Below are 12,516 nucleotides of genomic sequence, written 5' to 3' on the forward strand. Positions count from 1 at the left end.
TGTTGACTCTGTCCTAGCCTGTGCCCCTACGCAGAGGGCTGAGACTGCTATGCCTTCCTCCTGAGGGCTGAGACTGCTATGCCTTCCTCCTCTCCCCTTTTCCCAGGGGTGACATCTGTATTAATTTCATTTCCTAGCTCCTCCACATGTCTGTCTTCTGATTCTCTGGGTGATAGGTGGTTTGTTTTTTCTGTTTTTGTTTTGTTTTTTAGTTTGGTTTGGGTTTTTTTGTTTTTGTTTTTGTTTTAATTAGAACCTGCTTGTGTGGTGTCATGAGACTCAGGGTCTTGCACATTTCTGCTTAAAGTGACTCTTCCTCACACTATAAGAGGAAGGGAGACAGTGCCTTATTGCAAGTCAGGGACAAGTCCAGCACCCCACTTGGTCACACTGCTGCTTCCCACCTAAAAGTATCTTAGTTAGGGTTACTGTTGCTGTGATAAAACACCATGACTGAAAAAAAACAGCTTGGAGAGGAAAGGGTTTATCTCACACACAGTTCCATATAACAGTTCATCATCAAAAGCAGTGAGGGCAGGATCTCAAACAGGGCAGCAAACCTGAAGACCATGGGGGTGTTAGGCTTACTCACTTGTTCCGTGTGGCTTACTCAGCCTACTTTCTTATAGAACCCAGAATCACCAGCCCAGGGGTTTTGGGCCCTCCCCCATCAATCCCTAATTAAGAAAATGCCCTACAGGCTTGCTTATGGCCCAAGCATTTTGTCAGTTGAGGGTTCGTTCTTTCTGATGACTCTAGCTTGTTTCAAAGTGGCAAAAAACTACCCAATACAAAAGGCCTCTTGCTGTCCCCTTTAGGAGATCCACTGGCAGAATAGGTGGCCTGTTGCTTCCAGATGGGTAACAGTTGTTTCAGCATGGTGGAAGTAAACTTTGTGACTTTTCCTCCTTGGGCTTGTCTCATTCCACCCCTGCTTTGGGCTCCAGGCTCCTCATAAGAGCCCATCATGGATGGGGTCAGGCTGGGCTCTTTTGTGGGCTTTGCTGAAGAGCACAGTGTTGCTTCTGAGTTTTCCCTCTCCCCAGAGATAACTGCTTTTTCCAGGATTTGTTTTGTTGGTTGGTTGGTTGGTTGGTTGGTTGGTTGGTTGGTTGATTTTGTTTGTTCTGTTTTGATCTGTGCCCTTTGGTTTTGGTGATTTCCAAGCTCTTCCGCTCTAAGTCAGGTTAATGAGGCTTAAGGAAATTTCAGAGCTTCTGGGTACCACCTTGACTTCTAGGGCACAGCATGTCCTCCTTGATCTGCTTTTCTTATTTCCTTTGTTCTGAAATCTGAGCTCTCAGCTGTACATCACAGAACAGGAAGAAAAGGTAAAGTATATATTTTCTACATCTTTTACACATTGCATTTTGATCATATTCTAGTCCTGTTATCCTTTCTGTCCCCTCCCATATCCAGTGATGCCCATCCTCTTCCCAGCTAGCTCCGATAATCCTACATTTTTGGTTGTATGTAACCCAAAGAGTTTTGTTAGGGTTATTTACAGGAACATGGATGAGTTTGTTTACAGGAACATGAATTCCTTACCAGTGGCTATACCACTAAAGAAAATGTTTCTCCCTCCACCAACAACTGTTAATTGCCTATAAATCCTTGGGGAAGAAGGGGGGAAGTCACCCATGAGCCTCTTCCCCTTTTGTGATAGGGTGTTGATAGGTCCTGTCTTGTGCATGTAATTGGAGCTGCTGTGGGTTTAAGAGTATAACAATTACATTGGGCCTAGAAGCCAGCTGTCCAGCTCTTAACCCCTCTTTTTTTCAGCAATGTTCCCTGAGCCGCGTGTGCATGAGTGTGTGCATGTGCATGTGTGTTGGGGGTGGTGTAGATGTTCCATTCATAACTAAGCAGTAAGTAGTTATTTACTCTTGGTACTTGGAACAGTTATGGATCTCTGCTGTTACCACCAATCACTGCAGAAAGAAGCATCTGTGCCCTCTGCCTGTCTTAAGCCTCCTTTGAGCAAACGAGCTTTCTGTGAAGTTTCCACTCTTCCACAGAAGTCTGGGTTTTTCAGATGAGTCTGTTGCCCGTCCTGTTTGCGTTACCTCCACTTTTTTTCTGTCTTTGCAGTATTATGGTCCAACCTCTGGCCAAAACTTGTCTGAATGAACAAGTACATCCCTGTTTGCTGAACCTTCCTTGCTAAGGGTGCTTGCCTCCTACAGTCTTCCCACACTTGGCACCTCACCACACCCCCACTCTCTCCTAAAACTTTCCATCGTGGTTTGGGCAGATGAGATGGCTCTGTAGGTAAAGGTGTTTGTGGCACAAGCCTGGTGACCTCAGTTCATTTCTGGAATCCACATAAAGGTGGAAGGAGAGAACCAACTCTATAAAGTTACCTTCTGACCTCCACACACACGCTGAAAAATAAAACTTTCTGTAGTGAGTACACTGAGTCATAGAGTGCAGAGTCGGCCCGCACGCCCCTCCGCTGCAGTCACCAGTCCCGTGATCTCATCCTTAAATGCTTCAATATGTACCTCTAACAGATAACCACCGTTTCTGTACCCATAGCTGTTAGCAAAAGCTCCTCACTATAGCCAGCTGACGGACTGTACTCACATTTGGATTCCTCAGTTGCAGAATCTATCTGATTCATTTTAGGGTCTTATGGTGCCCAGCTCTGCTTTCAAAATAATAGATACTCTAAAAGTGTACCTTAATATAAAATAAAAATGCCTTTATAGCTCCCTGGAAAACTTTATTAAAATTTTAAGATATTTTAAAAAAATTTTCAATGTGTGGATGTTTTGCCAGCATGTATGTATGTATGTATGTGTGTGTGTATGTGTATGAACCTTGTATGTGTAGTGCCCATGGAGGCCGCAGGCAGTATCATAATCCTCTGGGACTGAAGTTACAGACAGTTTTGAGTCTCCATGTAGGTGATGAGAATCAAATTTGGGTCCTCTGAAGATCAGCTAATGCTTGCAAGCACTGAGCCATCATCTCTCTGGCCCCTTGAATAAAAGGATTCTATGTAGAAACTCCATCAGTGTTTAACACTGCATTTACCAGAAAAAAAAAGAGAATAAAATTATTAACAAGTGATTGTCATAAAATTTGTGTTTATTTTATGCAAGTGTTATATGAGATATATGTACTTCCTAGCATATTTAATCACCATTTTCCTAAAAGCAAGGAATTTACTTTATTGATATTGATAAAACAAATTTTGTTTATGAAGCAATATTGGTTTCAAAATTTGCATATATTTTTCTCTTAATTGTAATTTATCAGAAATATTTGGTGAGATGAGAACCTTTTGTTTATTAGTGATTGGGCAACTGAAATTTTATTTTAGATCTTTTCTTGGTTTCTCCTGCTAATGAAATGGTAGTTGTGTGTGGTGAAGGAATCATGTTAGATGAAGTTATATTAATTTAAGCTGCTATACACATTTTGCCCTCCTGTGATGTGCTGTTGGGATGCATGGAAGTGTGGGTGAAATACTTGGGGATCTTGCTGTGTGATGTCACTTTATCACCCATTCATAGACCTGCAAGGGCAGAGGCTGGATGACAAGCAGCTGGAGTCCTGTTGGGTTCTCAGTTATGACATTGTTGTTAACAGCAGGCCCTTATGTCCCTGGTCCAGAACCCTTAATGGACCTTTACTTCCTGGAGTAGAGCATGAGGTTCGCAGACGCTGCTCTAGGCCTCCTTTGTGGTGACTCCTTTCTTACTTCCAATGTTCCTATCCATAAGCCACCTGTGTCAGGGGTCTTTTGGGGTCCTAGAACATGCTGAGAGGAGATGAAAGAGACTGAGGCTTTTTCTTCTCAAATGGCAGGCTTCTTATCATTCTTTTTTTTTTTTTTAATTGCAGTGATGTGGTGATCAGTACACAAAGACACTATACCTCATTTTGCTGGGATCACATACTAAATATTGTTTCTTGCTGTCTTTCAGACAAAAGTGGTCTCCGCCAGTCAAGAAACCCTCAAAAGCATTTTACCATGGACATAGAAGATGAAGAGAATATGAGTAAGATCTAGGTCTATCGCATAGTGCCAAAGTAGTTCATGTCAAATTAAAATTTTAGCGTCTTTATAAATTTGATCAATAAGAGCAGTTTGATGTTTTGTAAGATGTGGGCTGTTGGCAGTGGTGGGTTTTTATATAATAGACATAAATATTTACTGTGGACATTTTCCTTACAGCCACCTATCTAGAGTTTTCATTCCTCATTATCATCATGGGACCATCATTTTTATTCCAGAAACATGCCTCTAGGTGCCTGTCTCATAATGCTGTGCGGCTTCATGTGAAGTTGTGGTTCTTATACTAAAGCTCTGAACTTTCACCAGTATAAACTCAAGAAAACCTTTTTGATTGACTCAGATACCTGGTCACTGGGATAACAGTTCATAAAGCTCCCTTCAGACACAGTCACTGCTCCTGCACTGGAGGGAAGGCTGTCCACGTGATCTTAAATCTCTGAAGACTGGAACGCGATTGGTGCTAGTGTGAACCAAACCCTCACTGGGGCTTTCTGCTTGCCACACCGTCCTCCACGGGGCTGTGGGTATGGGGCCTCAGGCACAGCGGCGTTTCCTCCCTTGGCATTGTTCTTTGTGAGTTAACAGTCACTTCTGCCCACTCTCAGTCCCAGAGAGGAACAGGTCTAAATGGGAAGTTGCCTGGAAGAAGGCACTTTCCCAGCTAAGGTGCTCTGTCTGTAGGAAGAGCATGCAGCTGCACAGCAGAACCAAATTGTCCTGGGGGTGGTATGGCAGCGAGAGCCAGGCTTAGCACACTCTCTGGGACTCAGCCCAGTGGACACCCAGAGCCTAACAACAGCATGTAAGGCAAGTCTGAGCCCCCACGGCTGTGCTGGATCTGGGGTGTGCTGTGCAGCAGACATCCTCTACTCTGAGAATGGCCACTGGCTAGCGTGAAGCAGCTGCCCAGTGCCATTGTGAGTAGTGTAGCTGGCATGCATTTGCCTTTGCTGATGTGGGCACTGCCCACACCTCATTGGTTGCTTCTTAGTTCTGCTGTTGAGATGTTCTAAGCTGTGGGATTTTGCTGGCAGATCCACCCATCACTCTCAGCTTTGCCAGGTTTTAAACTCTGCGTTTCAGACAGTATTGCCAGTGGTGTGCCAACCCGGTAAACTTCCCCTCCATAGCGGGATGTGTAAAGGTGTCCCTAAAATTACCTATTGGCTGGGGACTGTGGGTTATGTCTTTAGCTGTGGCCATAGCCATTGAGCCTTGGGTAATTTAACTAAGAAAGGGCCGCCCCCCCCCCAATAATATTCCTGTAAAAATAAACTTTTGGGTCTAGTGCAAACTTTTCAGATGTCAGGCCTGCCTTTCTTGTGATTTTGAAGGCAGTAGAAGTTCTACTGTGATTCACTTCACATTCTGAGTGCAGCAGTGTGGCGTGTGGAGAGAGTGCTCCAGCCGAGAGTGGGCTCTGTCTCTAATTGGATTATTTTATATTTTTTGCTCAGGAGCATTCTCTTGATAATATGTGATAGGTACTTTTGCTTCTGAAGCATGAGTTGAGAATGATTTCAACTTTCACAGAAAGTGTATTTCTCTCTTAATCTTGCTGTTTGGCATCACTAATGTTTGGCTAAGTGTATGTTGAAGTGCCTTGCTGATGACATGCCTTTCTCTTCTGATAATTCTGTTTACCGGGAACTTGAACTGTGAGCAGAATGTAGTATGTGATGTTCTCCCCTTTATTAATCTCTCTACCTGTCTTTGCTCTGCCTTTTCATCTTTTGTTCCGTGAGTACCGAAAGGAGTAACCTACCGGTCTTTTGCTGGAGGATGTTATAAATGAAAATTTAGTGCCCATTCCATTAGCTTTGTCAGCTGGGAGAAGTGGTGTGTGTGTCGGGAGTATTCTAGGAAGGGGTGTCTATTGAGAGACCCCCTCCCCACCACACACATGAGATTTTCCATGGACTGAGTTTATCTTGGTAGTCTTTGCTGTCTCAGCTGAATAATGACGACCCTTAGGCATCTGTGATCCTTAACTCCAGAGACTGACAGCAACAACCAAGATGTCCATCACATTAACCCTGCCCACGGGCTTACTGAGGAACATTTTTAGTGTTTTCAGATTGTTTGACATAAAGAAAACCTGTTGGTGTGTTGCATAGTAGAAATCGACCCCCAAAGCTACTGTGTTTAGGAATATTTTCATCAGTTGAGACTTACTTTGGATTTTAGGAGCTAGCGGCTGGAGATCACACTGCCCAGGCCCAGTGCACAGGACTGCAAAACTGAATGATAAAAGAGGAATTATTTTTTTCTTTTTTAAGGAAGCCTGATAAACTAGGGAGGACCTAATATACCCCACTTTGAGAGAATAGTCTTTTTGCCTGGTGGGAAGTTGAGACAAGGTCGTGGCTATAAAAGTAGCCTATTCTGTCCTCTCTCAACCCCCTTCTGAGTGGTAGAATTAGAGATCTGCATCACCATACCTGACATTTATTTCCCTTTTAAAGATCAAAATCATCTTATTTTGCTATGTAGAGTACATTTAAAAGGTATGGTCACCAAGTTATTCTGGAAACCGACCAGCTGTTTTTAGAAAGGCAGGTTTGCTGACATATTGTGAAATTAGGGAGCACAGCTTTCCTGCTGCTCCAGTTCTGTGTCTTGTTCTTATTTTTTTTTCTAGCATAAATTCTGTTAAAGATTCTGAAGCAAATAGTGCTTAAATATAATGAAAAATCTTCAGTGGATGCATCATTCTTCAAAAATAAGTTCTGTGAGGTCCTAATACTTTACCTTATTAGATAAGCAGTTTTCTATGATTGATGCATAAACTAAGCCAAATAATCACATGTTGATTAGGTATTTGGAACCTCAAGAGCCGAGTGAGCTGTAAAAACAGCTTTCTAGATGGCACCCTCCTCTTCTGAGAAGTGCTGTAGTTTAAAACCTGTGTCGGTTGAGATTAGTGACCTTGCAAAGGAATCGTATGCTGAGATAAATAAATGCCTTTGTGCTGGTGAATTCAGAGGCCACTTTCTGAGACTTGTTGTGAGTCTTGTGGATTAACTAACATCTTGATAAGACAGAGCTATATAGGATGTCTTTGGCAGAGAAAATAGCTTAAAATTTTTATTTTCTAATGGAGAAGAAATAGTTAAACTAACTAGAAGAGGCAATAGGTGTTAGTTTAAAAAAAAATCTCAAAGTACATTCCAGCCCCTAACAGTTACATCTTTGGTCAGTGTGTAGTTCCTCACATTTGCATTGAGGAAGGAAATATACACACACACATCACTCACCCAGCTACAAAGAGATAAAGGAATCTATAAATTTTGCATTTACAAGATCCTGCAACGAAGGCGTTGTAAGTTACTCTTTCTGGGCACCACAGGTTCCAGCAGCACTGATGTTAAGGAAAACCGCAATCTGGACAACATGCCCCCCAAGGACAGCAGCACACCTGGGCCTGGCGAGGGTCTTCCGCTCTCCAACGGGGGTGGTGGTAGCACCAGCAGGAAGCGGCCCCTGGAGGAGGGCAGCAATGGCCACTCCAAGTACCGCCTGAAGAAGCGAAGGAAAACACCGGGGCCTGTTCTGCCCAAGAACGCCCTGATGCAGCTGAATGAAATCAAGCCTGGCTTACAGTACATGCTGCTGTCCCAGACAGGACCCGTGCATGCGCCTCTGTTTGTCATGTCTGTGGAGGTGAATGGGCAGGTCTTTGAGGGCTCAGGCCCCACAAAGAAAAAGGCAAAACTCCATGCTGCTGAGAAGGCCCTGAGGTCTTTTGTCCAGTTTCCCAATGCCTCCGAGGCCCACCTGGCCATGGGAAGGACCCTCTCTGTGAACACAGACTTCACGTCTGACCAGGCTGACTTCCCTGACACACTCTTCAATGGCTTCGAGACTCCAGACAAGTCAGAGCCACCCTTCTATGTAGGCTCGAATGGGGATGACTCCTTCAGCTCAAGTGGAGACGTTAGCCTCTCTGCCTCCCCAGTACCTGCCAGCCTCACTCAGCCTCCTCTGCCCATCCCACCACCATTCCCGCCCCCAAGTGGGAAGAATCCTGTGATGATCTTGAATGAGCTGCGCCCAGGGCTGAAGTATGACTTCCTCTCTGAGAGCGGGGAGAGCCATGCCAAGAGCTTTGTCATGTCCGTGGTGGTAGATGGCCAGTTTTTTGAGGGCTCAGGGAGAAACAAGAAGCTTGCCAAGGCCCGGGCTGCACAGTCTGCCTTGGCTACTGTCTTCAATTTGCACTTGGACCAAACACCATCTCGCCAGCCTGTTCTCAGTGAGGGTCTTCAGTTGCATTTGCCACAGGTGAGGAAAAATATGTGCTTGCAAATGAGTGGACATTGCCCTTGACGTTTTAAGCAACCTTTAGTCTTCACTATTGCTTTTGACTCCTTATGTGAATAAGCCCTCAGCAGGAGCAGTTGCTGGTAAGTCTGACTATGGAGTGACTTTGTCTCAGTTTCCACGGTCACTTGGTCACTGAGACTCTGATTTAGTCTCCTGATGCTCACTAGGGTCATGATAGTGCAGAGCAGGGCTACCTCAGGGCCCTCACCGGGACAGCCACAATGTGTTTCCATTTAATTATGCCCCTAAGCAAGCCTTTAGTGGCAATGGGGCACTAAAGGCAGGGAGCCCAAATTCTGGCATTTTGTCCTCTGTTCAGTGGGGCATCCTTTGAGTAACTGCACAGAGAGATTGTGCTCAGAATAAGGACTGCAGCAGGCCCATCTGCAGCTGAGGGCCCCTGTTGAGGTCAGGGTGATGGGCACTGCCCCCAGAGTAGTAGGGAACATAACGCTGGCAGGGCGGGGGGCAGGGCGGGGGGCAGGGCGGGGCCCTCATAAACGCTCTAGAGCCTGCTGGTTGCCAGGAGTCTCCGTATGCCACATTTCCCACGCGACAGCTGTGTGGGCTTCTCCCTGTTCCGCGTGGGTGTGGACAGCCACTCAAGTTTGTGACCCTTACAGAAAACTCACATTAAGGAAAGGAAAATGTAAGGTAGCTCAGGATGGGTCTCTGTAAGAGGACGAAGGAAAGGGGACCTTCAGTCCTCACCAAGTCCCAGATCATAGACTCTGTCTTGGCTCTAGGAACCCCTGATTTCACTGATCTGTTTTTCAGTCTTTTATCTTAATTTCTTTTTGTCAAACGTTCTTTAGTGTAGGAGCAATTGACCAGAATTAACATGTTAGAAAATGGGGTGAATAGGAATACTTGCACTCTCCTGGAACCAGGTGTGGCCCTTTCTCTTTGGCCTGTGATATAGCTAGAATTGGGGTGACCATGGTTCTTGGTTTTAATTTACTGTTCTGTTTTTTTGTTGTTTTGTTGTTGTTTTTAAGACAAGGTCTCATTATAAGTCCTGCCTGTCCTGGACTCACTGTAGACCAGGCTGGCCTTGAACCCACAGAGATCTGTCTCTGCCTCCCAAGTGCTGGGATTAACCCCAAATCTTGTTTTTGAAAGACTCATTCTGCTTTGCCTAAAGCGACCAAGTACAACTCAGTCTAAAGGAATGGATTTGTTTTACTGACTTTCTGTGACAAGCAAGTACCTGTTTCCCCATTAGTCCCTTGTTAACATCCCTCCAAGAATAAGCAGCCAGTCCATTAGTTATTTTACAAATCAGTGGTACTAGGTCCCAAGTGACTTTTATTTCCAGGCTTGGATTTGCTAAAGTCTTTTGGCAATTCAGTATCATCTGATAATACTTGTCTTCCCTTAATTTTAATGGTGGTAGCGAGACCACTGAAACTGTTTCAGATGCTGCGGATCCCACAGAGGGATAGCAGAAAGATGGTCTGAGGGCAGGTGGCTTCAGCCCTGCTTTCTCTTTTGTTGTTTTGTTTGGTTTTGAGACAGAATAGTTTGTCTATGTAGCCCTGATGGTCCTGGAACTTTCTACTTGGCGCAGGCTGACCTCAAACTTACAGAGATCTGCCTGCCCATAGGAGTGCTGTGATTAAGGTCATATGCCACCGGGCTAGCCCTGCCTTCTTGAATGGCTGCCTCAATGGCTTTGCATGGAAAGGACTGAGCTCCTGACCTGAGGAGACAAGTGGCATAGACTAGTTAGGCTCTAGTCATGGTAAGGTAGGCTAGGTGCCTCCCTGCCTCTTTATGCTGCTTTCCTCTGGGTGCTGAGATGGCAAACATCAATTTCTGTACCTCTAATTTGGAAACACTTGAGTCTGAAAACAGTGTCCTCACATCTCTGCTTGGTGGAACAAGCACCACTGCCCCCTTTAAGTCCCTAGGCTAGCTCAGAAATTTATGAACCACAGAGGATGGAGCCAGTAAGGTCTTTTTAGAGTAGACTTCCAGGACTAATTCCAGTGTCTGTATGGCAGGGTTAGAACCTGAGGGTGTAAAATTTTTTTTTCCTGAAATAGCTCTTAAAGGGCTTGGGCCAAGCATCACTGGGCTGAGAACTATCTGCCTTCCTGATATTCAAGGATGGGATGTGGCTATAAAGACAGAGAGTGTTGGCTACATTACAACTGTGGCACTCTGCTATAGCAGGCTTGCCAGTGTGGTGTAGCCAAGCATCAACTGTAAAACAGTCTTCACCCTTGTTCATGTCACTAAAGTGGTTAGGATGTACGATCTTTTATTATTTTATTTTATCGAGGCAGAGTCTCCCTGTGTAGCTCTGGCTGCCCTGAAACTCACTATCTAGACCAAGTTAGACATGAACTCACAGAAGTCATCCTGCCTCTGCTTCCCAAGTGCTGGGAATTAATGGCACAGGTCACCACTCCCAGCTGCATTTAGGATCTTTATACTTTTATTGTGTACAGCTCCAGGCACACAGGGTAAGAGGTCCAGAAGACCTTTTCAGAGAGCCAGAGCTACTTGGGTTGTTTAGTTGCCCATACCTCACAGTGTACATCCCATAGGTACCTGGCTCATGTTTCATGGGCTCAGGCTTCTGCAGGAAAAGCATCTGGAGCTATGCCTACCCTTATATGAAATAAAAACTTTTAAAACTTATGTCTGGAGAGATGGCCCAATGGTTAAGAGCACCTGCTGCTTTTCCATAGGACCCAGGTTTGATTCGCAGCACCTACAGGGAGGCTCACAACCTTCTGTAACTTCAGTTCCATGGATTCAGACACCTTCCTACCTATGCACAAAGAATAAAATTAAGTAAATTTTTAAAAATTATGTTTAAAAAATTTATTCTTCCACAATTTCACATATATTTCTTTAATCATTTTCTCCTTCCCAGTATCCTCCCTTACCCCTTCCTATTTCCACTGAACTTTTTCCAAACAAGACCCCCTCCTACCTTTATGTCTTTTTGTTTGTGGCCTGCTGTATTTAATAAGGGTTGCTTGCATGAGCATGGGTGAGGGCTTATTTACTTGAGCAAGGTCTATTTACCAGTAGCTACAGCAATGAGGAAAATAACTTTCTCCCCTAGCAGCCATTAACTTCCTATATTCTTTAGGGAGGGCTAGAACCGTAAAGACATTCCCTTTTTCAGTATTATGCTTACAATCAAGAATCACTGGGAAAGCACTCTTTTTTATTTTTTTTAAGATTTATTTATTATGTATACAATGTGTGTTTGTATGTACACCTGTAAGCCAGAAGAGGGCACCAGATTTCATTTTAGATGGTTGTGAGCCACCATGTGGTTGGTGGGAATTGAATTCATGACCTCTGGAAGAGTAGCCAGTGCTCTTAACCTCTGAGCCATCTCTCCAGCCCTGGGAAGGCAGTCTTAACGAAGCATTGTCTATATTAGGTTGGCGTGGAGCATGTTTAGGGGTGAAGAGTATCTTAATTACATTAATTAATGAGAAGACCCACCTGATGTGGGTGGCACCTTTCCCCAGCAGGGAGCCCAAGTTTGTCTAAGAACAGAAAAAGCAAACTGGGCTAGATACATGCATTACTTCTCTGCTCTCTGCTCTTGACTGTGGATATAACATGACCAGTTCTCTCAGGCTCCTGCTGCTCTGACCTTAGACTGTAACCTGTAAGCTAAATAAGCACTTTCTTTCTTAAGCTGCATTTGCTAGTTTGTTTGTTTGTTTGTTTGTTTGTTTGTTTAATCACAGCAACAAGAAAAGAAACTAATACACTCGTCTTTAATAGAGTGTTGATAGAACCCAGCCTTGTTCAAGCCTTGTACTGGTAACCAGTACCAGTACCTTCCCAGGGGAAGGTAGTGAATGTGACAGCTATGTCATGTCTAAAAGACAGTGTTTCTCAGCACTTCTGCACATCCTCCATCTCCTACATTTCTTCTATCCCTTTTCTACAATGTTCCCATAGTCTTGCAGGGATTAATATGGATGTCCTGTTTAAAGCTAAGCTTTCAACAGTTACTCATTCCCATTGCTTTTACAAGTTATCAGTCACTGCATTCAGTGATGCAGAGTACAAAAAGATGTGCTTCTCTAAGACTAGGGGCAGACTGGTCTTTAAGTGTAAACATAAATATTTACAAAACAGTTTGACAGCATGTCTGTTTAGCAAAACATCAGTAGTGGCTT

At 44.3% G+C, this 12,516-nt stretch overlaps 1 protein-coding gene across 8 annotated transcripts in view; it reads left to right on the forward strand.

Annotated features, from left to right (window-relative positions):
- Positions 1-12,516, forward strand: part of Adarb1 (adenosine deaminase RNA specific B1) — a 122,344-nt gene that overhangs the window by 77,709 nt on the left and 32,119 nt on the right. For 7 of the 8 annotated variants that reach the window (XM_060369302.1, XM_021630935.2, XM_021630937.2 and 4 more), the window contains 2 exons: positions 3,936-4,010; positions 7,377-8,311. In XM_060369302.1, the coding sequence (XP_060225285.1) occupies positions 3,983-4,010; positions 7,377-8,311 (963 nt within the window). In that variant the 5' untranslated portion in view covers positions 3,936-3,982. Of the gene's footprint in view, positions 1-3,935; positions 4,011-7,328; positions 8,312-12,516 lie in introns of all 8 variants that reach the window. The other variant, XM_060369301.1, reaches the window with a different exon arrangement.

The sequence above is a fragment of the Meriones unguiculatus genome, chromosome 16 (assembly GCF_030254825.1).
Source record: "Meriones unguiculatus strain TT.TT164.6M chromosome 16, Bangor_MerUng_6.1, whole genome shotgun sequence".
Lineage (NCBI taxonomy): Eukaryota > Metazoa > Chordata > Mammalia > Rodentia > Muridae > Meriones > Meriones unguiculatus.